This window comes from Erythrolamprus reginae, chromosome 1 (genome assembly GCF_031021105.1).
Source record: "Erythrolamprus reginae isolate rEryReg1 chromosome 1, rEryReg1.hap1, whole genome shotgun sequence".
NCBI classification, from domain to species: domain Eukaryota; kingdom Metazoa; phylum Chordata; class Lepidosauria; order Squamata; family Dipsadidae; genus Erythrolamprus; species Erythrolamprus reginae.
The window spans coordinates 81737725-81763110 of record NC_091950.1 but is presented as its reverse complement, the minus strand read 5'-3'; the positions used below and the strand labels follow the sequence as shown (position 1 = coordinate 81763110).

The 25386-nt window shown below is 37.2% G+C and overlaps 1 protein-coding gene across 3 annotated transcripts in view; it reads right to left on the bottom strand.

The window, feature by feature from the left end:
* The window catches only part of RYR3 (ryanodine receptor 3), a 285326-nt gene that overhangs the window by 121723 nt on the left and 138217 nt on the right, over positions 1 to 25386 (bottom strand). For all 3 annotated transcript variants that reach the window (XM_070756567.1, XM_070756561.1, XM_070756554.1), the window contains 10 exons: positions 22326 to 22446; positions 20913 to 21082; positions 19678 to 19898; positions 19107 to 19197; positions 13883 to 14023; positions 12721 to 12884; positions 10672 to 10750; positions 7544 to 7633; positions 6118 to 6264; positions 1760 to 1822 (listed from right to left, as the gene is read on the bottom strand). In XM_070756567.1, the coding sequence (XP_070612668.1) occupies positions 1760 to 1822; positions 6118 to 6264; positions 7544 to 7633; positions 10672 to 10750; positions 12721 to 12884; positions 13883 to 14023; positions 19107 to 19197; positions 19678 to 19898; positions 20913 to 21082; positions 22326 to 22446 (1287 nt within the window). The remainder of the gene's footprint in view (positions 1 to 1759; positions 1823 to 6117; positions 6265 to 7543; positions 7634 to 10671; positions 10751 to 12720; positions 12885 to 13882; positions 14024 to 19106; positions 19198 to 19677; positions 19899 to 20912; positions 21083 to 22325; positions 22447 to 25386) is intronic.

Sequence of the window (25386 nt, the reverse complement as noted above, 5' to 3'; positions counted from 1 at the left end):
CACTCTATTCACTGGTACAAAAAAAATCACAGTGAATAATTCCCAAAGGAACACTTTAAAGTGGCTGTTCAATTTAAATAAAGGTAAGTGATGCATTTTCCCCAATTTCACAAATACACTGAAAGGAATCTGAGCTATTTGTAAATTTTTGCCAGCAAAAATATGTACAGTAGGTTCATAGTGGATATGTGTCAATAAAGTTACAGTATCTGTTAGGCTTTCCAGCCAGCTCTAGGTAATAAATTAAAGAATCCCTGATATTGCACTGACATTGTACTACTCTTTTATCAAGGCTAGACTTCTATCTATCTCAGCTACTTCTATCAAGCCACTTTTATCTATCTCAGTCCATCCCTATTTCTATGCTCCATCTACATTTCGTGAGTCTGGAAGCTTGTCCGTTTTTATCTTCTGATTCCTGCAACTGGGAGGGGGGATTTCTCTTCTTCTATCCCTATCCATGCAACTTTATCCGAAAGTCACTGACCACCCAAACCAATACAGCAGAACCAATAGAATTCCCAAAAAGAATTACACTACCATACATCCATAGTGTCACCCCCAAACCCCCAACACTTTACCCTTAGATTATCTATGGTTGACCTATCTAGAGTCCTAAGAGGTCAGTAAGGGGCGAGTATAAGTGCACTAGAGTGCCTTCCGTCCCCTGTCCTATTGCTCTCCTATATCTCCTATTCCTTTCTTCTTTTCCTATATCTCTTCTTCTATTCTTTCATTGATATGTTCTATTACTATATCTTCTTTTCTATTATTTCTTAAATATATTTTACTATGAGTATCTCCTCTATAACCTTCATCATGTATTTTACTATGTGTATATAAATATATACCCACAAAAACCCTCATTGTGTATTAGACAAAATAAATAACTAAAAATAAAAATAAATAAACATCAAGTATATCTCAGAAGCTAGCAGCAGACTACAACAACCACATGGAATCAGCATAAAACACAAGCCAACTAAAGCCCTTCAAAACATCCTAACAATACCAGAAGATAGAATAAGAGTCATCTACAACATACAATGTAAAGACTGCAACTGCCAGAATATCTGCGGGACCGCCTTCTGCGCATGAATCCCAGCGACCAGTCAGGTCCCACAGAGTCAGCCTTCTCCAGGTCCCATCAACTAGACAATGTCGTTTGACGGGGCCTAGGGGAAGAGCCTTCTTTGTGGGACCCCAGTCCTCTGGAATCAGCTCCCCCTGGAGATTTGTACTGCCCCCACCCTCCTCACCTTCCGTAAGAGTCTTAAGACTCATTTATGCCACCAGGCTTTGGGCCATTAGATTCTTGCCCCCTGGCCAATGAATGTGTTGCGAGAAAGTTGATTGAATGAAATGACTCTTTTTATGGTTTTAAGAACATAAGAACATAAAATAGGAAGCTCAGAGAACACCAGGTACCCCTTCTATCACTATCTTCAAAAAGGAGATTTTCCTTCTGTCAAGTCACTGTCTCTCTCTTTTCTCCATCAAGACAACACATATTTTTATCTTATTTTCCACTTCATTATGAACTCCTCACACTTTAGAAATCTCCACCTCTTCACTCAGCATTTCAGATATCTCCCTTCTTTACTCAAGGCAGATGAAAGGGGCACAATTCTTCTAGTTCTTTTTTGTCAGGAGCTTCCCCAATTTCAAAACTCTTTTCACAGATTCAGCCAGACTATAAGTGTTTCAAATTTTCTCTACGTTTCAATTTCTACAAAGTATTGGACACTTTAAGACAAACCTGAAGTTCTCTGGAAAGTACAACATTTGAAAGATCAAGAGGTGCTGGGCTGTAGCCATTCCCCTGTTGTCAAAAGAAGATAAATTGACCATTATTGTTCATTCTTGAGATGACTTTCATGTTGAATTATAGAAACTGGAGGAGATTTAGAAATGCACAATTTTGTATTTAATTTTTAAAAAGTAATAAGCAAAATACTCTTATTCTTTATTATATTTCAGATAATATGAAGTGTAATGAACTTCATCATCTTAGCAATTGCCATGTATTAAAAACTATACAGTTCAGAATCCTTTAATGTTCTTTGGCAGAACATGATAATGATTTGCATGGCAAAGAGACATTGAAATAAGGAGAAGATCTGAGCAGTTGACACTAGCTTTTAAAAAAAATAAATAAATCAGTTAGCTGACTGAACTTAAGGTTGAGATTTCACTGGCAGATTACATGCTGTTATGTCTTTCTAGTTCTTCTACATGTAATTAAGGATTTTGATGGTAGTAGTAATAACTAATTTAAACTAAGCTTAAAGAAATAAAAAAGAATAGTAAAAGTATAAAATCAGTAGAAAAGAAAAGAAAGAAATATAAGAATGAAAATGAAAATAAATATATAAATACTTAACTCCAAATAATCATTACAACAATTATAAACAAATGTAATAATTCTTAACCCCCTATAAAGTTAAACAGATATCTCTCCATTCCATATCCCATTCCTTATGTACAATCAAATCCACAAAACATCAGCTTCTCAATCCTGATGTCAGCAATATTTAGGAATACAATATGCAAAAAAAAGAAGAATCAATTACAAGAAAAAATTAAAGGAAAAAAGCAATGAAAGGTGAAGCGTATCTTCACTGGATAATCTATATTGAATGTTTGGCAAAAATGTCTTTGTTTTCTCAATAATATTAGAAGAGCAATAAAGAGGATCATCAAATTCCATCAGGATACAATGCTAAAAGAAGTATTAAACTATTACATTTATTTAAATGGATATATACATCTAATAGAAATTAGATTTATTATAAAATCTAATTATTATAAAATTGCCCCCAGAGGTTAATGTTTTCAGTTTTTCTCTGTATGTGGTAGGAGTTTTAGAAGAAATGGTACACCAGTCCATATGTTAATAGTTGGTATATTAAATTAGCTGTTTTCTCTTCGTTCAGTATTTTTGATAAATAAACCATGTAATATTTACTGTGAGCAAATGTTCCTGAATTAATTATCTCCATTTAAATAAACTATTTCCTTTTTGCTGAAACACAACAGATAGTTTGCTGTACTACATCTGTGCTATTTAACTGCGAAATTTGTATCTGGTTATGTAGACATTTGCAATTTCATGTCAGTGTATGAATATCAGCATTGCAACAAACAGAATATAAAAAACTAAAGTTGTCACATTTTTGCAAAAAACCAGTTGCTTGATTATCTTTCAGTGACATGGGAAATGGTGATAATTATGCAATGCATAGATAAACTGTAGAAACAAAGCCTTGACAAAGTCCTGTCCTATTACATACTGACTATGTAACCTCAATTAAAGTTTTAACTTTGAACTTCTTTTAAAAATACAAAAATACTCATGTAATTTAAGATTCATTTATCCTTGTCATGTCAGAAATTTGAATATTATGTAAGAACAGGAACCTCAGTTTCTTTTAATGAGTTTTAGCGATTGTATAGAACAGGCAATGTATAAAATATGATTTGAACTTGATATGCTCAATTTTTCATTTATTTTAGAAAATTTATAATGCAGCCCAATTCACTCTCAGTGACTCCAGGCAATTCACAAAGACAAAAACCTCAATATAAAAACAATAAAAACCTAAAACCCAAGAAGTCAATAGGTTGACTTCCGGGCCACTAAGAGAAAAACTGTTGTTACTATATTTTGCTACTCTGAATCTTTCTATGTGTATATAGTAAAGCAAGATTTACTACTGGTAGGCTTTATCATTTGATTTCTGCTAATTCATTGTCTGACTTCATAACTATAGGTAAAGCAGTGTGTCAACCCTGAAGCTGACTTGACTGAAGCCATTTTGAGGCTTCAGTGATGCCACACTGAAACTGAGGGATAGGGGGGGGGGGGAAGAGAGATAGCTAGAGTTTTGTAGCCAAAACAAAATACTTTATCCTGGGAGCCAAAGACATTCTCACACCTGGTCAGAGAAAGTGGAAAAGTGATGTTACCAGGCAACCAGACAGCACCTTTATTGGACCATGTGACTGATTGTTTGGAGACGGGGAAAAACCTTTACTTTTAATTAGGTGAAAGCCACGGGAATTTTCAAAGTCGGTTTTCATCAAAACTGTCCCAATATGATATATCCAATAAAACTATTCTTTGAGGAATCTACCGCCTCAGAATTTTATTTGCTATGTCTGTATTACTTGGAACCCTGACAGATTGTTGATTAGATTTAAAAAGTTATTTTAGAAATGAACTCTAGCAATAGGGAAAGCACTTCACAGTGCTTTACAGCTGTCTTTATTTTTATTTTATTTTATTTATATATATATTTGTCATACAAGTATAAAATTGTAGTTTGTATTAACATAATAAAGTATAAAATGTGTGACGGCCCTGGCCCTCTGGAACCAACTCCCCCCGGAGATTAGAACTGCCCCCACCCTCCCTGTCTTTCGTAAACTACTCAAGACTCACTTATACCGCCAGGCATGGTGGGGGGGGGGGGTTTGAGATATTCCTTCCCCCTAGGCCATTACAATTTATGCATGGTATGTTTGTGTGTATGTTTGGTTTTATAATAAGGGTTTTTAGTTGTTTTAGTATGGGATTGTTACATGCTGTTTTTATCATTGTTGTTAGCTTCCCCGAGTCTACGGAGGGGGGCGGCATACAAATCCAATAAATAAAATAAAATAAAATAAAATAAAATAAAATAAAATAAAATAAAATAAAATAAAATAAATAAAATAAAATAAAATAAAATAAAATAAAATGGTGATAAAAAGGATAATAAGACAGAAGGACAGGGGCGGTGGGCACAATAGTGTGCTTATGCATGCCCCTTACAGACTTCTTAGAAAAGGGGAGTTTAGAAAAGCAGTTTACAGAGGGGGCTGTATTATTGGCACCCAGCATAATTTTATCAACCTTGGAAGGATGGAAAGCTGAATCAACCTTGAGACGGTCAGAATCAAACTCCTAGCAGTTGGCAGAATTAGCCTGCAATACTACATTCTAACCACTGCACCACCATGGTTTTAGTAAAATAAAGAACTGTTGAAATGTCAATTGCAGGGATTTCACTTTAATGTTTTTGGTGGTCTCCTAACAAGGAATTCTATGCCCAGAGAAGTTATCAAAAGGGTCCTACAGAGGTTTAGCCTACAGTTGCAATAGCAGGTGTTGTTTTATTCTGCCACTTTGCAGAGTTCAAAGTAGTCACTAAATATACTGCTCAAAAATAAATAAATAAATAAATAAATAAATAAATAAATAAATAAATAAATAAATAAATAAATAAATAAAGGGAACACTCAAATAACACATCCTAGATCTGAATGAATGAAATATTCTCATTGAATGCTTTGTTCTGTACAAAGTTGAATGTGAAATTGACTGTCAATCAGTGCTGCTTCCTAAGTGGACAGTTTGATTTCACAGAAGTTTGATTTACTTTCACAGAAGTTTGATTTACTTTATATTGTGTTGTTTAAGAGTTCCCTTTTTTTTTTTGAGCAGTGTACATCAAAGGCAAAAACCTTTGCTAATGCATTTTTCTTTCAGTAGAAAGAGATGGTGAAAGTGATTGCTTAGAAAAAACAGGTGGGCCACAGATTCTCTATCTCTATTTATCAAAGATTCCTTTCTAGACTTGCTTAGAATTGTGTGCTACCCTGGATACAGAAAGACGAATCGATGAAGGAAGAAACTGAAGGAAAAACAACTTTTATTTACACTTTTCTGAATATACATAACCTGACATTAATTTTTTGTCAATCTGCTGTGAAAACATCAGCATACATAGGGAAAATAATATCATTCTAAGTAATTGATATTCTTTTAATCATTGTTATTGAGTTGAACAATTATTCAAGCAAATACTGATTCATAAAATTATCCCATATGGATTCTTGCTGTTCTAAAATGCTGCAAAATGTGATAAAATTTCAACAAATTACTTGTTTTAGATAATTGAAATTATATTTTAATAAGTATGTAGATCTGTGAATTGAACAAATTTTGGACAGTTTAAAAGATTGAATAATTGTCTCCCTTCCCTCCCAAAAAGCAAAATAAATAAATAAAATAAAAGTAGCATTAGTTCTAAAGAAACAGGAATCTTACATTTTGCTTTGTTTTTACCTTACCTGACTAGATTGTGATATACTACGGAGCTTTTCATTTTCACGTTGCTGAGTCATATTTTCTCCATCCTTGTTTCTTTCGAGACTCCATCCCATTGCTAACATGGTTTTTAGAGATTCTCTGGCAGGCCATCGATAGATTTCCTTTTCCTTAAAAAAAGTTATTATGTTTCATGTAGAAAAAAAAATCTAAATTAAATCTAAATTATTTTCCCCCAGGAATAAACTTGCAAGTTTTCAATCTGTCTCTGTCTGTCTGTCTGTCTGTCTGTCTGTCTTTCTATACACACAAAAATACCATAATGTTTTTCTATGCTTTTCCTTCTAGCATATGGGTGTTCCAAGGTATTTTATATAATATCTTTAAAAAATATTATGTAAGCATTTGTGTACATATTATGGATTTGAAAAATAGCACTGTAATATCAAGGAAAATGAAAAATAGAAGATAAGGATATTCTAATTCCAGAAATATGAATTAAATTATTTCATACTAAAGTGTGAACCAAATTAATATCATTGGAAGTCGTCATGTCTACTTGTTTGTCTACTAGTGTGTGTGTGTGTGTGTGTGTGTGTGTGTGTGTGTGTGTGTAGGGATTACTGGTCTCTTCATTAGTTCTGTTGTCCTTGGACTCTGTGTAAGGAGTGTGTGTTGTTATCAATCTCTCTATCTCTCTTTCTCACCCTACCATTTATCTTTTTTTTTAATAATAATTTTTTATTTACAAGACTATATACAAAAAACATAACAACATATAAACATCAATAGACAATATACAATAACAATGGAAAATACATTTAAAAGGTTGTGTGGGTGAACGGCAGATCTATGATAATAAGTTGTGCTATGGATATTCTCAATATCCCGATATAGTATAGTTAAATAATTACATTGTACATAAATAAGAGATAAAGTTGAGAATGAAATAGCAGAAAAAATTATAAATAGATAGGTTAGTTTTCGTATACAGTATATCTTTTTTCAATCTTTTACTAAAATAAAATGAACACCAGACTGTTATTTTTGTATACATACAATTACAATTGTTAATCAATCAGATTTTTTCTCTCCCCCCCCCCCTTTTCTACCCAGCAGTAGAAAGAGTCCCAGCAGTTATAAAAGACAGAATCTTTGTTATTTCTAAGTTCCATAGTTAGTTTGGTCATTTCTGCGCAGCTTCTAATCTTTTCTAATATTAGTCCCTTCCCGTTTTTCTATCACTGCTAACTATGACAGGCCAAAATCTCTAACTCCACATAATGAATATAGGCCTGACATAAGGCTTATTAAATTTTAAAAATGAATACAATACAAATAAATATATTTTCAGATATTTATTTCCATTGGCAAAATAAATAGAGCATTGATGAACATTAATGCAAACTGTATTTTGCCTGAAAAAATATTTAAATTTATCTTCATTACCTTTTCAATCAAGGTTTTGAAAGGTCTTATTAAAGGATGTGTCTTCATATTTTCATCAAGTAAAGGAGAATATTTCCATCCACAATTGCTCTGGAAAGAAAAGCATAATCCACACTGTATAACTAATTCCAGGAATTAATTGTCTGTAGTAGTCACAATGGTCATTAATATACAATGCCTTTTTAGTGAGTAGGAAAAGACCAATATTTGCTGGTCTGTGCATGATTGGAAATAAGTACAAACCTCTGACAATAATAGCTTCATAGAAAAAGAAGCTCTTATCAATATTATACAGATCACATGGACAGGTAATCTCATACATAAAACTGGGAACAAAATCATCACACAGGTGGATTATTAGAAAAATTCATCCAAAAATTATCCTTTGATTTATATACATCAACGAGATATTCCTATGAGAATTAGAAGAACATGTCTGGTTATCAGCAAACATTACTTTGTGCTTTCTGGAGCCTGGTTCTGCCTCCCGACGCCTCCAAAGCATATGTTTTCTACATGGCTCACAATAATGAAAAATGACTAATCAAAGCAAACAAATAGGATGAAAAAGAGACTTAGAAGAGTGACAGTTAAAGAAATTGACTAAAAAACAAGTATGCAACATTGAATTTCCAGAACAGCTGGGGCAAAGCAGAAAGCATAAGAATTAATCAGCCATTTAAGGACAATTCATATCTGCTATAGTTGAAAAATCTAAACTCTTTATGTACATCAAAATTTAGAGGTTTCTGTCTGACAAAAAGAGCATTTTAAAGCACTATATAACTTTATTGAAAGGGCAATTATGGCACAATACAAAACTGAGAAAAATAAAACCAGAAACCAAATTTTTATTATCTCTATTGACAGGGAGAATAGTAATGGACAGCTGATTTCCGTCTCGGCCCACAAACATTCATCAGGATGCACACAGAGATTTTGACAAACTATAGACAATTAGAGTTCTCAGCATGGGTCAGAAACTTACCTAATATTTTCTCCTACTTCCTCCACAACAACAACCTTGTAAGATGGGTTAAGTTGAGAGAAAGAGTGACTGGCACAAGGTCACCTACCTGATTCTCATGACTAAGGCGAAAATAGAACTCACAGTTTCCTGGTTTGTAGCCTGATGCCTTAAGCAGCAGGTGAAGCAACAGGTGAAACTAGGCAAAATCACATCAGATACCTGTTCAATTAGCACAAGGCCCCCAAAAGCTATGTACTCTCACCACTTCTCTTCTCTCTATATAGCAATGACTGCATCTCAAACAATCCGTCTGTTAAACTACTGAAGTTTGCAGATGATATAAAAGTAATTGGTCTCATTCGAGAGAACGATGAAACTGCATACAGATGGGAGGTTGAACATCTAGCCTTGTGGTGCGACTGGAATAATCTGGCACTGAACACACTCAAAACTGTAGAAATGGTGGTAGACTTTAGAAGAAGCCTACAATACTAGACAACAAGACAGACACAGATTTCAGAAGATAATCAGAACTGCCAACCTGCCTTCTATTGAGGACAAGTAAAAAAAGGGTTGAAAAAATTGATCCCTCGCATCCTGGACATAAATTGTTTCAACTTCTACTCTCAAAATGACTCTATAAAGCGCTGCACACAAAGACAACTAGACACAAGAATATTTTTTTTTCCAAATGCCATCACTCAGCTAAACAAATAATTCCCTCACTATTGCCAAACTATTCACTAAGATGGCATTACTATTACCATTAGTAGCAGAGAGGGGTGGCACACAAATCTAATAAACAAATAAACAAATAAACAAACAAATAAACAAACAAACAAGTCTTCTGATCATTCCTATCACTCATCTTCTCCCATTTATGACTGAAGGACTATAACTTGTTGCTTGTATCCTTATGATTTATATTAATATTGATTGTTTCCTGATTGCTTATTTGAACGCTATGACAATAATTAAGTGTTGTATCTCATGATTCTTGGCAAATGTATCTTTTCTTTTATCTACACTGAGAATATATGCACTAAAGACAAATCCCTTGTATATCCAATCACACTTGGCCAATAAAAAAATATATTCTATTAAAAAAATATATTCTATTAAGCACTTGATCAAACTGACTCTATAGCAACCACAATACAGGGGAAGAGCCTTCTCTGTGGGGGGCCCGACCCTCTGGAACCAGCTCCCCCCTGAGATTAGGATTGCCCCCACCCTCCCTGCCTTTCGTAAACTCCTTAAGACCCACCTTTGCCGTCAGGCATGGGGGAACTAAAACACCTCCCCCTTGCCCATGTTGTTTTGTTGATTGATTGACTGTGTGCCTGTTTTTTATATATACTGTTTTTTATGAGATTATTAATTTAAATTGGAACTGGATGGGTGGGCATTGGATTTGGTATTGTGTACTGTACTGTTTTTTATTATTGTTGTGAGCCGCCCCGAGTTTGCGGAGAGGGGCGGCATATAAATCCAATAAACCTAAACCTAAACCTAATTGTTCTTCTCTACTTCTCCTCCTTAATGTTGTTGGATTAACAACAAAAGGGAACTTGAGTTATGCTCTGCTAACCAATAACAAAGGCAATAATAACATAAAGGTTTAAGAATTTAGGAGCTCTATGTATCTATCTCTATGTATCTATCTATGTATCTATCATTTAAAATGGTCAATCTGTTAATATGTTTTTGTCTTTCATTTTAAAATATAATGCACTAAACAACAAGCTTGTAAGTCAAAAAGAAATAGACAAGCACATTTTTAAAAGCCAAAATGCTCAGCCCCATTCATACATGTACAATGGCTCATCCTTGTTCCAAATGTGATGCAAATTTGATTTCCATTTCCCATCCCTGTTCTTAATTCATTTAATTATTTAAAAATTGCATGTAAGTCAAAATTTCTGCTAATTGCTAAAATTGAAATGCACATGTTCTAATGTAATGATAATTTATAATAGCTTTAAAAGCTGTCAGGAAACGCAGAGGTGTAATGAAGTAAAAAATGACGGGAAAGACCTTGCTAGAAATATATGCTGCACTATAATCTCAGAGCCATGGAGACATATTGAATGCATTTCTAAAATTTGAGTGGTGGCTGTTGTTATTTGGAAATTGTTAGAATTATAATAATACATACCTTGTCACAGGCCCATTTTTCATGAGTATGTTCAGCATACTTGTTGACAATAAATTCTAACTTTTCAGGAAGTATAAAACTAAAAATCAAAAGATTGTATTATATGTAACTTATTTCAGTTAGGTAATAATAATACCATACCAGTTCATGCCATTCTTTTCCAAAACAAACAGAACAATCTATACAAATAATATATGAGTTAAATCATGTTTCCTTCACTAAATATATGAATCTATGTTTTGTTATTACAATTCTGTTTACAATTTATTTATTTGTAAAACAAACAAATACATTTTTATGGCTGTCTAGCCAAGTGGACGAAGTGGAGTGCTTGTCCTTTGGAACATTTTACCCTTTAAGGCAGAGGTGAAGAACTATGCTCCTTTATGACTTGTGGATTCAACTGCCAGAAATCCTGAGCCAACATGGATGGCTCAGGAATTCTGGGAGTTGATGTCTACAAGTCTTAAAGGGATGTAGTTCTCCATCTCTGCAGTCTAAGGTAACGTTTGCTCCCACCTTTCTATCCTTCCTTCTGGTTCTGCTGTTTTGCCTGGGAACCAAAGGGAGCAGTTCCACACTTGAGTGGCTGTTGAATTGATGGCACACTCCCTTCCCCACACCTTGCATTCTGCTATCCACCCAGCCATATTTTTATCATATTGATGTGTTTTTATTGTGTTCTATTTCGTAATTTCTTTTATTTTTCTATTATTTTACTTCTGTTTACACTCCTTTCATTTTCTTCCTTTTTAATATTGAAAATTGCATAGAATAGCCCCATGGCAGGTGCCAAATAAATTTAACAAATAATAATAAATATAACAAATAATAATAATATATTTAACAAATAATAAATAAAAGTGATAAAATAACAAATAAAGTGATTCCAGACAACTTATAGCATTAAAAAAATTACTAGTATAAATTTGAATAAGAAATATATGATTAAGTATTAATATTAATTCTTAGTTACATATTACAGTCTGACTTACATTAAGAGGCTGGAAAATAAAATTTATTATTAAATCTTATTACAGTTGCATCTTGCAATTACTGTTCTATTCCAGATCAAAGGGTTGACCAATTTGTACCAATCTAGAGTCCTTCCAAATTTTTTGAATTGCAATCCACAAACCTTTGCCTCAGGCCATTCTAGCAGGAACTGAGGGGAGTTGGAATTCAAACAACAGTCTTTTCTTACCCTAGATTTAAATTTACACCACAATCATCACTCATCAATTGATCAGTTAGTATACATATTTCAAAAGAAAAACTGACTACCAGTAATGGTGAACCTTTTTTGACTCAGGTGCCAAAAGGATATGTGCCCATGTGCTAGTATTCATGTGCACTAGTGTGCACACATGCACTAGTGTCCACACGTGTGCTGCCCTCAACCATGCCCTCTCCCCATGCATGTGCACAACCCCAGCACTGCCCCCTGAGTATGTGCATAACCCCTCCCCCCCACCCGCGCTCTGCCCCCTGCACAAGAGCACGGCCTCACTGAATCCTCTGGACTTCTGAACCCTTGTAATGGTGAAAAACAGCCAACTGGGCCAACCAGAAATTCAGAAACAAACTTCTGTTTGTTCAGGCTGTTGTTCCATTTGTCGTCCCCAGGGTTCAGGGAAGCCTCCTGAAGTCTGGGGATGGTGAAAAACGATACGACGACCCAACTGGCAGTTTGTAAGCTTCCAGTTGGCCCATTAGGCTATTTTCTACCATTACAAGGGTTCGGAAGGCTTTCCTAAAGCCTGGGGAGAGAAAAAACAGCCAAAATTCAGCTGGCCAGCACACACATGTGCTCTGAAGCTGACATAGGGCAACACCTCATGTGCCCTCCGATATGACTCCATGTGCCACCTGTAGCAAACTTGCCATAGGTTCGCCATCACTGGACTATATATAACTCAGTGTAACAATAAAATCAAGTTAACAACATATTTTTGAACTTGCTATTCATTCTGTTAACGAATCAGAGTATTTCTTAGCAGTGCTAACAAAATAAGTATCCTTATAAAAAGTAAAAATATTATGACTCACTTCACTGTGCTGATAGGTTTGGGATCAAAATTTCCCTCAGCATCCACTGATGTCTGCTTTTCTAAAAATGAGGTAATTCGAGTGTCTAAATAATCTGGTGGCAAAGCCCCAGCTATTGCACTTAAACAAGGCAAGGCCATTCGGAAGAGCTCTGGATCATACTTCTGCAGGAGAGATAGGAACTGGTTGGAAAGTCCAATAAAAAAACATGCAAAGTGTTAGTTAAGGTTTTAAAAAAAAGCCCTGTACAAGCAGCATTAGTAGATGCTGATAGTAAATGGAGAAGCAGGTTTTAGAAAAAGAAAGAAAAATAAGAATGTGTGTGTATGTTTCTCTCTGTGTTACAATAGGTTGTAACACAGGTGTGGGTTCTAATTTACCTTGCTGCCAGTTCACTTCTGCCCATGCCACGTGGTCTTCTGGGCACAGGTGCATACACACTTGCAAAAAAATCCATTTTTTTAAAAAAGCATGTGTTCATGTGCAGAAGAAAACCCTCCAGAAATTAAAAAGAAATAAAAAAATCAACCCCCTCCCTAAAAAAAGACAAAAACGAGATAGGGACTGCATGTACTGTGCTGGAAACTTGGTTTTTGCACATGTGCAGAAGAAAAAAAAAATGAAAAAAATTCCTGCAAAAATTTCTAAAAAAAAAATAAATCTCAACAAGTTTAAATAAAAAAGATGGCGACTCCCACGGACTGGCATCGATTAAACTGTTCCATAACATCATCATGACATCACCAATGGGTCACTAGCGGTTCGGGTGAACCATTCTGAACCAGGAAGAACCCACTTCTGACAACACCTCTTCTGATACCCTCTACTGCAGGTGAGTGAAACAGTACTTTTCTGACCATATGCATAGTTAGAAAATATTGTTTTTCCACTTGTCATGAAAAGTCAAAATAAGGACAGGAGAAAATTTTATGTTTTCAGGGGAGAAGTATCTGATCTAACAATGCCCAGCATGTATCTGACATACGGTAGTAGAGGAAACTTATCTAACTTATAGTAGAGGAAAATTATCTAACTTATTAATCACTATGTTCTCATAGATTGTGAATGTGATATAGAAAGGACATTTTTTCTAGGTGCATTTGTGTTTGTATTGGTGTATGTGTATTGAAGCAATGCTTTTAATTTGAAATTTTATGTTTACCTTATGGGAGAGGGAATCAAATATTCCCCAGAAAAGTTTTTCAGTCAAATGTAATTCTTCTTCAGCTGCTGTTCCATAATTGCCCCATCCTGAAGACAAGCAATAATATTTCCAGCATTGCTCATAGTGATTTGTTAAAAGCTGTAAACAGCATAAAAATACATTTAGAAGTATATTAAAACAAACTGAAAATCAATAGGTATTGGTGTGCTATAATGCAGATTATGACCTTTTATTCTTTCTGCAACAAATCTAGTATTAATTTATACAAATAATGTACTTTTTACCAAATTTACATTGAAAAGCATTTGGAATATTGCCTTTCATTGTACTTTCTAAAAAATAAGAAAGGGTAATACATGGATTTATATTACACTATGGATATCAACACTTTCTGGATAATAATATAACCAAACTGTTACTATCAATCAAAAAAAGAGATTGTATTGGCAAATCAGATATCTTCTTGTCCTTTATGTGCAGCTAACATTTAATCCACAGAAAGAAGGAAAGAATGGAACTTTTTTTGTAAAGAAATGAATTAAGCTTTTTCAGTTGTTCATATATTCAAAATTTGTCTCAATTAAATGAGTCATATCTTGCAAAAGGTATTTTTGCTCTTGCAGATAATGCGTATTCGCATCTCAGATAAGACACCCAATCTTTAATCAATATCATCCCTACCGCAGCTTTCTATCTCATGGCCCATGCTCTATGGTTCAGAAGAATCTCCTAATCTTTTTCATTCAGCTACATGTCAAAACCTTCTGTGAATGGAAGAGCTTTTAAATAATCCAAGACCTCACTGGTGAGAGCAAAATACAGTAATACCTTGTCTTATGAACTTAATTGGTGCCAGAAGGTGGTTCGTAAGGTGAAAAGTTCGTAAGACAAAACAATGTTTCCCATAGGAAACAATGTAAAAGTGATTAATGCGTGCAAGGGGGAAAAATAGCAAAATGGCGCTTCGCTGGGCGCCATGGCGCAGCTGTCAACTTTTAAAACAGCCGGGGATCTTCTCGGCGTTCTCCCAAACCCGAACCCGAACCCGAACCCAAACTTTTCGGGTTCGGGTTCAGGTTCGGGAGGCCACCAAAAAGCGCCACTGCCCCGGCTGTCACCTTCTGAAACAGCCGGGGGGCTTCTCGGCGTTCTCCTGAACGCCAAACCCAGAAGTTCATGTTCGGGTTCAGGTTCCGGAGGCCGCTGAGAAGCGCCCAGCTGTTTCAGAAGGTTACAGCCGGGCGCCGCCGCCCGCAGGAGCACCATTTTTGCGATCGGCAGCGGCGTTTTCGGCCGATCTGGAGGCTGAAACGGAGGTGGGGAATCCCAATAGGGAATTCCATGGGCGTAGCTTTGACGTCATGAAGACGTCCTTCCTGCAGGTTCGGGAGAACGCCGAGAAGCCCCCCCAGCTGTTTTAAAAGGTGACAGCCGGGCGGCAGCGCCCAGTGGAGCGCCATTTTGGATCTGCGGTGGGTTCGTAAGCCGGAAAAAGTTCGTAACAAGAGGCAAAAAATTTCTGAACCCCGGGTTCGTATCTCAAAATGTTCGTATCTCGAGGGGTTCGTATCATGAGGTACCACTGCATATGGATTTTGAAAGAGAAAAACTGGATAAATTACATAGCAATGCTGTTGAAGTCAGTTGAACTGTGTCTATATCTGAGAAAATGACTCTTTAATGTTTGGTTTCCTCTACAGAAATCAGTCAACATATACAGCCATGTGATCTAGATTCAACAAAACATAATGAAATTCGAAGTGATAACATTTATATTAAAATAAACCTTTCATAACCACATCCGTACCCATTTCCATAATTCCTATTATGAAAAATCAATCAAGCGACTAGCCTACCAAAGACTGCTGAACTGTTAACAGTCTCCTGTTGATAGTAATGTGAAATAGTCTGGATCTCCAGAATCAGGTTCTTCAAAATAATAGAATAGCCATTAATCTTTTCTGGGTTCCAACTCAAATAATTTTGAGATGTGATTAGGGCATTTTACCATGGATTAAATACACAGAAGGGGAGAACAGGAAAGGGAAGGGAAGGAGATGGTTTGAAAGTAACTGGGTGCCAAATTGTTTAGGTTTAAAATTCTATCTGGAACTCTACTAAAAACAATTCAGGATTCACAAAACTAGTGTCATACCTGAACTGATTCTCAGCTGTCAGACAGCGAAGCCAAAACCTTTTGCACCAATTGCAGCTTCCAAGTAATTTTCAAATTTAGCCCCATATAAAGTACAATACAATGGTTTGAAGTGATCAAGACTTGTGTTACTATTGTCAAGGTATCCTGTTTCAAAAATGGATGCAAGGGAAACAAAAGCCAAAGCTGGGCAAAGGTTATGGCCACAACCTTCACCTGCTGGACAAGCAATATCTTGAATCCAAGAGTTCTCCCAGATTTGCTACTCCAGAGTAGAAGAAAGAGAAGATCTTGTGACAGATGATTTTTAACTCCTTACTTTGGTTTTACTGACAGCTGTATTGTTTACATCTTATAGTTCCTTTCCTAAGGGCTGTAAATAATTATCATCATCATCAGTACAATACAGCAAATGAGATCACTATGCTGGATTTCATATTTCATCACCAGTCAGGCGCTTCCCAAGCACCTGGGCTGCGTGATGTAGTGGCGAATTATGTTTGCCGATCCCAGTAAAGCGGTCTTTTGCAATTGACAGATGGAGATTTTGTCAATTCCGATGGTTTTCAAATGTCCGCTGAGATCCTTTGGCACTGCGCCCAGCGTGCCAAGTACCACTGGGACCACTTTCACCGGCTTATGCCAGAGTCGTTGCAGCTCGATTTTTAGATCTTCGTATTTCACTAATTTCTCTAGCTTATTATTATTATTATTATTATTATTATTATTATTATTATTATTATTTATTAGATTTGTATGCCGCCCCTCTCCATAGACTTGTATATATAAGAGCAGTAGTGCGGTGGTTAGTAGCAGTAGCAGTGGTTAATATGGAATGCTAATTCTGCCAACAGTTCAACAGTTCAATAATCACCAGCTCAAGATTGATTCAGTATTCCATGCTTCCAAAGACAGTAAAATGAGGAGGCAGATTGTTGTGGGCAATAGGCTGACTCTGTAAGTTGCTTAGTGGTGGTTATAAAGCACTGTGAAGGCCTGGCATGGAACTATGCCCATGGCACAATGTCAATACAATATATCATTTTCCCCAGGAGCTGGGACAGTAACACCAAAAGTGCTACTCTAATTGTCTAATTGAATCTGGCCTGCCACTTCTGGGAAAGAAAGACTTGTCCAGTAATAGAGTCTATAAGTGCCCCTAAGTGCAAAAGTTTGTTGGGACCAAGTGACATTTGTCCAGGTTGACAGAGAACTCATGATCCAGATTGTTGTACCTATGATTCTTTCCGCTTGCAGCTGGGAGGATGCCTGGATTAGCAAGTTGTACTGAATCCAAATAGACAATGCCCTGAGGTATACTGATAGTGCTGCCATGATCTTGGTGAATGTCCAAGATCATGGACATTCCAAATGGGAGGGCTGCATATTAGAAATAACACTATAGCAAAACCTCAGGAATTGCCTGTGACTTGGACGAATAGGAGTGTGGCGGTATGCCTCCATGAGGTTTACAGAAGTCAAGAAGTCCAACTCCTGAATTTCCAGTTTAATGAAATGAAGGGAGTGCATCTTCAATCTTTTGTAGACCAGATGCTGGTTGAGTTCCTTGAGCTTCAGAAGTGCCCTCCACCCCACTGCACCCCTGAGGTCTTGGGGATGATGAACAAAATTGAATAGAAGCAAATGCTGGATAGCCAACTACATGAGTTACCTTCTTGCAGGGTGTCTGGAAATGGGGCAGCAAAGGAAACACCTCGAGAGAGGAGAGGAATTCCAAGGAGAACCCCAATATTATTGTCTTCCTGACCCAGACATCCGTCATGCTTTCCTCCCAAAGATCTGAAAAAAGACTGAGGTGGCCCCCTATGGGAGGTTGAAGCCCAGTGTCACTTGTGTCACCTGAATGATCTGGTATTGTTGCCATGAAAGAAATGCTTGCCCTGTGACTGCTGTCTGCTTCTGCTGCCAAAACCTGACCTGTCGGTCTGGTAGCGAGACCTGGATGGAAAGGGTCTCTGCTGTCAGGAAAAGCTAGCTCTAGTCTCCCCCAGTCGGTAGGAGGGCTTTAGTAGCTTGTGCAGGTGTGGAACCATCGCATTATGGAGAACTTAAAATGTTTCCAGAGAAAGAGAAGAGGCATTGGCATGCTGCTATGGATAAAGAGTTAGCCACCATGAAGGAGTTGAATGTTTATGAAGAAGTACAGTTACCTCCTGGAGAGCATATGGTGGGATCTCGGTGGGTATATAAAGTTAAGACTGAGTCCAGTGGTGCTCTGAAGTATAAGGCTAGATTAGTAGCGCAGGGTTTGTCCCAGATGGAGAGTGACTGTGAGGAAGTATTTGCTCCACGTTTGAGAGCGGCAACTCTGAGTACAGCATTATTATAACCTGAAACCTTAAGTGGGACTGTGTTTAAATGTCAACGCCTAAGGGGGAGATTGTTAGTACAGAGTACATGTGTGTTAGGGAATGCCATTATAAACTGCATATTGTAATCTGTACCAAACTTGTACTTAAAGGGTTAAAGTGCACTCAAAGAGTTAACATTTACTTGAAGAGTTAATGTTCAAGGCTATGGCGTCATTGAAGATATAAAAGCTCATGATTCTGCCCAGTCACTTCCTTGTTACTTTTACTTTTGCCTGAGACGGAGGAGTCGTGTCCAAGCTCTGTGCTTGTATAAGCTGCATGCTTTATCTGTATTGTATAAGCTTCGTGCTTTATCTATTATATTTAGCTTTGTGCTTGTTATCTATATTCTGTTTTGTTCTGTATTTGCTACGTGCATATTTTGGATTGTTTATATTTTGTTTATATGTAAATAATACTTATTTAACTAAGTCTGTGTCTTGGCTTTATCACACATCCACGCTCTATTAAAATTCTCTGCTCAGTATTGTCGAAGGTTTCATAGCATAGCTAACCGAGACAAGCCAACATTGGAAAAAAGAGATTAATAAACATTCCTGGACAGAAAGTGAATTGAACTGGAATGGATTGGCAGAGTTAACTTTCCTTCAGGAGATGAGAAATGTAAAGAGTTTGAAAAAGGCACTCACAGTACTGAAATATTTAATGCCGCAGCAGAAGTAGAAATACTAACCTTTAATGACATTTTACAGTATTCATTAAGTAAAGGTACATCAAAAACTAATCGACGTAGAAGTTGTTGCAGCATTGAAGGCCGTAAGTGGCTATAATTAAAAAAGAAGTTCACAGTAATTTCAATCTTTTTAATGAACATGAAGGCATTTACAGAATCAGCTGAAATGCAGGACATTTAATACAAATACGATTTAAAAAAGGCTGTCTAAAAGATTCATTTCTCCAAAAAGGCAGACTTCGTAGAAAACTTTATTAGACCATATACAATGCAAACATCTCTTTTTAGATCTTTACAGTATTAGTAAGCAAGCAAATAGTGATAGCTGGTCTCATACCAGTGATTTCACCATATCCTTGCCCATACTTTCTGTGGCCTTTGAATGGTCACTAAATGAACTGGTGTAAGTCGAGGACTGCCTGTATATAACCTCCTATTGTAATTGCTTGTGGCCACAAATTATAAATTTCTGTGTAGGTTACTCCTTTCCCCTCCCAATGAATGTCATATAAATTATATTATAGGTATTATTTCTTCAAGAAATACAAGAAGATTGTATGTAAATACTTACTGACAGACAGCAAGCAAGCATTCTTCAATGGTGTCTCTTTGTGCTTTTGTAAGAGAGCGCCCTTTGGATAGACGGTATATTGTTTGAAGAGTGGAATCAATCAGAGAGATGTAAAGCTCAGATCCCAAAAAGAGAGAAGCACACCGTGTGAGTAATGGGAACACAGCTGTGCAAATATATCTGTTTAGAGCAAGAGCTGTCTCTGTGGTACTTAGAGAAATCTGCATAAAAGATACACATTAATATGGTTACTGACTAATTAATATGAATTCTATTTTATTATTGAATACCCTGAGCATATTTCTTCTCAGAGAAGATTGTGCAGTAACTTAAGGCCTTCAGGCCATATACAATGTACAGTATATTGATGAAAGCTTTTGTCTCTCTTATTTTTATAGTTTGGAAAAATCACAGATGTCAATGAACTTCCAGAATATACTACAGAGAGAAAAGGTTGTTGGTGTGATATAGGAGACAGCATCATCAAAGCTAATGTGTGTACTTTTTACCAGGCTTTCCCTTTCTCCTGAAAAAGATGTTCTTACAGCCTGAAATGTTTTGTGTATCCACACTATCACAAATATTGGAAAGCGGCTGCTTTAACATCTCTCATTTTCTTCTCTCATTACAATTCTTTTTTACTCTGTTTTTCCCTTGTGGTTTTTACTTTAATATGTATGACAACATGCAGATACTCAATCTACAAGTAATGCATCCATAGAGTTGTAGATCAAAACCAAAGAATTACTCAGTTTCTTTCTTCATTTTTTCTTTTATCCTGCATTTAAACTTTATTGTATCTAGAAACATAGAAACATAGATGATTGACGGCAGAAAAAGACCTCATGGTCCATCTAGTCTGCCCTTGTACTATTTCCTGTATTTTATCTTAGGATGGATATATGTTTATCCCAGTCATGTTTAAATTCAGTTACTATGGATTTACCAACCACGTCTGCTGGAAGTTTGTTCCAAGCATCTAGTGAGTATCTAGTGAGTCAAATCTATCTATCTATCTATCTATCTATCTATCTATCTATCTATCTATCTATCTATCTATCTATCTATCTATCTATCTATCTAGAATTTAAACATGCCTGGGATAAACATATATCCATTGTAGGATAAAATACAGGAAATAGTATAAGGGCAGACTAGATGGACCATGAGGTCTTTTTCTGCCGTCAGTCTATGTTTCTAATATGGTTAGAGAATAATAGCAAACAGTACTCAGCTGTATCCAGTGAAGCACATGCTCTTAAATCAGGTAAAAATCCAACTTCCAGAAGGTGAAGGAGGAAGGTTTGGTCCTTTATACCATAAACACGATCTAGAAAAAGTACCATGGGTGCTTTGTGGTCAGGACAGAAAGTTGCAGACATATTTGGCTCAGCGACTGTTCCATCTGACAAAAAAAGCAAAATTGTACTTTAGTGAATTTTTTGATGGGTTTTACCAACCAATGCCTATAGGTAAACTACAGTTTACTTTAATCCTGAATATCTGTTTTGAGTGTTGGGATCTGTCATTCTGATTTTTATTTATTTATTTGTTTGTTTGTTTGTTTGTTTGTTTGTTTGTTTGTTTGTTTGTTTGCGTGTGTATATATATATATATATATTTCATCTCTTTAAACTGCCCATCACCCTCTGGGTGATGCAGAATATTGACAGTGTAATCATCCATAGGAACTAACATATCACTATCTGAAAAATCCTTGACTTGTTTACCTGTTTTTCACACAAGATCGTAAAACAACAAAAAAGAGATTGCTGCTTTTTATATCATTAAATAATCACAGCTTTTCAAGGTAGAAGAGCTATTATTTACGTAGCTGAAAATAACACATCATACAGACAAAAGATATCAGAATAATAGAAGATTGCAAGGTCTGTCAAATATATTTTAAAAAGTTAGGGCCTGTACAGGAAGGAAAACAAGCAAAACAGAACTGATAGCTGAAAATGAAGAGATTAAGAGGCAAAATCGCTATGGATGACTAGGCGGCAATATAAATTCAATAAACAAAGAAACAAAGTCTAGAATGTTTCAAATATAATTCTACATAAACTATGGCTTGGGATATAGGACAATTACATAATCAAGGAGTTTATGTAAAATAAATGTTTGCTTTATTATATAATTTATGTAGCAAGCTGGTTAAATATAATTTAAATTCATTTTGTAATGTTTTATATATTCTTATTCATTTCAAATTATTGGCATCCCAAAGGTGATTTTTTCACAAGGCAACTAGACTGTCTGATTTTATTTGAAGATGTTTCGCTTCTCATCCATGAAGCTTCTCCAACTCTGACTGGATGATGGGGAATGTAAGGAATGGATGGTGGGGAAACAGAAGAATCCTTCGATTCTCTACCATCCAGTCGGAGCTGAAGAAGTTTCTTGGGTGAGAAGCGAAACATCTTCAAAGAAAAAACAGAAAGTTCAGTTGCCTCTTGAAAAAAGCACCTTAGGGACAACCATGATTATAATTATGATATGATAAAATTGATACAATTGCAACTTAAAATATTTTACAAACAATCTTTGCATAAACTTTTAAAGGAGAGTATATGAACAAGATCAAACAAAGCAATCTGCCACTGCCATTTTCCATCCCGAGTTAGAATAGTTTTCATAGTTACCTTTGTTTATTTTTGGAAGTTTTAATGGAATACTTATAATCCCAACTAAATCTTCTGTTGGCACAAGGGAGCGCAAAATCGATCGTATTCTAATAGCTTCACCTTTCCCAGTTTGAATAAGCTGTAAAAGAATGATACATTAATTCTTCATATTTTTATTATCTTCACAAAAATATTTTCTTATTTTTTTTACAAATATTTAAGAACACTAAGAAATACAAATATTTCTTTTATTTACCTAAAAACAATTTAATTTTTTCCCTTCCAGTGATTTCCCCATATTAAAATGTTTAAGATTTACTGAGAATATGCCAACGGAGGCAGATTTTTCTACCTTAACATCCATTTTAGGAAGATCCTATTACTGGCTGCTACGTGCTGCATGTGCAGTTTTAATCATCTTGTGTGTGTGCATGCGTGCATATCCCTAGCATGCAAAAATTTACTGAAATCTCATGAGGGTACGTGCACATGAGATTTCAGCAACTTTTTTACTTCCACGTATGCGCAGAAGCAAAAATTTGCTGAAATCTTGCATGTGCCTCATCACAAGACTTGCTTCTGCGCATGCGCACAAAGCAAAAAATACAAAAAATTGAAGAAAAAAGATGGCAGCGCCCCTAGGACTGGCAGCTGCTCTTGGTGCGTAGTCGCCTACCGCACCAGTAGCAGCCCATTCCTGATATGTACTAAATGAAGATGCCATATACTAAATAAATGAATAAAATAAATGAAGAAGGAAAGAGTGCGGAGTAACATTAACTCCTGGAGAAAATAAATAAGTAAACATATAAAAACTCCTTGTGCATCAATTCCTCTTGTCTAACAGATCTTTGCTAGAATAGCTTCCATTCATCCCTAAACCTAACCACCTTGTTTTTAATTCAATAAATAAAGATAGCTTAGTGGTTACAGCAACAAGATTTAAATGTTTCTGTTCTGATGAAGAAACCCAGAACTTTCCCCATGTATTATATCCATTCCCTTACCAGTCAGAAGGGAATGGTGCACTTTTTTTGGAATGCCTTAGAATTATTTACTCCTTCTAATTCCTAATTATTTCCATTACTGCATCTTAATTTGATAGAATTTATTTCTTCTTCTACTAAAATTATAAATTTATAATATTTTTGGAGTATGAATGATCCACCACTGAAAGCAGGTCTGAACTGAAATAATACATTTTATTTATTTATTTTTATTACTTAGATTTGTATGCCGCCCCTCTCCGAAGACTCGGGGCGGCTCACAACATGTAAAAACAAATCATAAGCAATCAGACAAATTTAAAATATTTAAATATTTAAAAAACCCCAAATGCTAACAGTCACACACACAGACATACCATGCATAAATTAAACATGCCCAGGGGGAGATGTTTCAGTTCCCCCATGCCTGACGGCAAAGGTGGGTTTTCAGGAGTTTACGGAAGGCAGGAAGAGTAGGGGCAGTTCTAATCTCCGGGGGGAGTTGGTTCCAGAGGGCCGGGGCCGCCACAGAGAAGGCTCTTCCCCTGGGGCCCGCCAACCGACATTGTTTAGTTGACGGGACCCGGAGAAGGCCCACTCTGTGGGACCTAATCGGTCGCTGGGATTCGTGCGGCAGGAGGCGGTCTCGGAGATATTCTGGTCTGATGCCATGAAGGGCTTTAAAGGTCATAACCAACACTTTGAATTGTGACCGGAAATTGATCGGCAACCAATGCAGACTGCGGAGTGATGGTGAAACATGGGCATACCTAGGTAGGCCCATGACTGCTCTCGCAGCTGCATTTTGCACGATCTGAAGTTTCCGAACACTTTTCAAAGGTAGCCCCATGTAGAGAGCATTACAGTAGTCGAACCTCGAGGTGATGAGGGCATGAGTGACTGTGAGCAATGAGTCCCGGTCCAGATAGGGCCGCAACTGGTGCACCAGGCGAACCTGGGCAAACGCCCCCCTCGCCACAGCTGAAAGATGTTGTTCTAATGTGAGCTGTGGATCGAGGAGGACGCCCAAGTTGCGGACCCTCTCTGAGGGGGTCAATAATCCCCCCCCCAGGGTGATGGACGGACAGATGGGATTGTCCTTGGGAGGCAGAACCCACAGCCACTCCGTCTTATCCGGGTTGAGCTTGAGTCTGTTGACACCCATCCAGGCCCCAACAGCCTCCAGGCACCGGCACATCACTTCCACCGCTTCGTTGACTGGGCATGGGGTGGAGATGTAAAGCTGGGTATCATCCGCATATTGATGATACCTCACCCCATGTCCTTGGATGATCTCGCCCAGCGGTTTCATGTAGATGTTGAATAGCAGGGGGGAGAGGACCGACCCCTGAGGCACCCCACAAGGGAGAAACCTAGGAGTCGACCTCTGACCCCCCACTAACACCGACTGCGACCGGCCAGAGAGGTAGGAGGAGAACCACTGAAGGACAGTGCCTCCCACTCCCAACCCCTCCAGCCGGTGCAGAAGGATACCATGGTCGATGGTATCGAAAGCCGCTGAGAGGTCAAGGAGCACCAGGACAGAGGATAAACCCCTGTCCCGGGCCCGCCAGAGATCATCCATCAACGCGACCAAAGCGGTTTCCGTGCTGTAACCGGCCCTGAAACCCGACTGCTGGGGACCTAGATAATCGGCTTCTTCCAAGGACCGCTGGAGCTGGAGTGCCACCACCTTCTCGACAACCTTCCCCATAAAGGGAAGGTTGGAGACTGGACGATAGTTGTTAAGTACGGCTGGGTCCAGGGAGGGCTTCTTGAGGAGGGGGCGCACAGGCGCTTCTTTATAGAGTGATGGAAAAACTCCCCTCCCCAAGGAAGCGTTGGTAATCTCCTGGGCCCAGCTCCGTGTCACCTCCCTGCTGGCCGAAACCAACCAGGAGGGACACGGATCCAGTAAACAGGTGGCGGAACTCACAGCTCCAATGGCCTTGTCCACTTCATCAGGTGTCACCAGATCAAACTCTTCCCAGACAGGTGGACAAGTACGTGCCCCAGTCACCTCGACTGACTCGTTGTCAGTCGACTCTGTTTTACAATTGGAGTCGAGGTCGGCCCGAATCCGAGCGACTTTA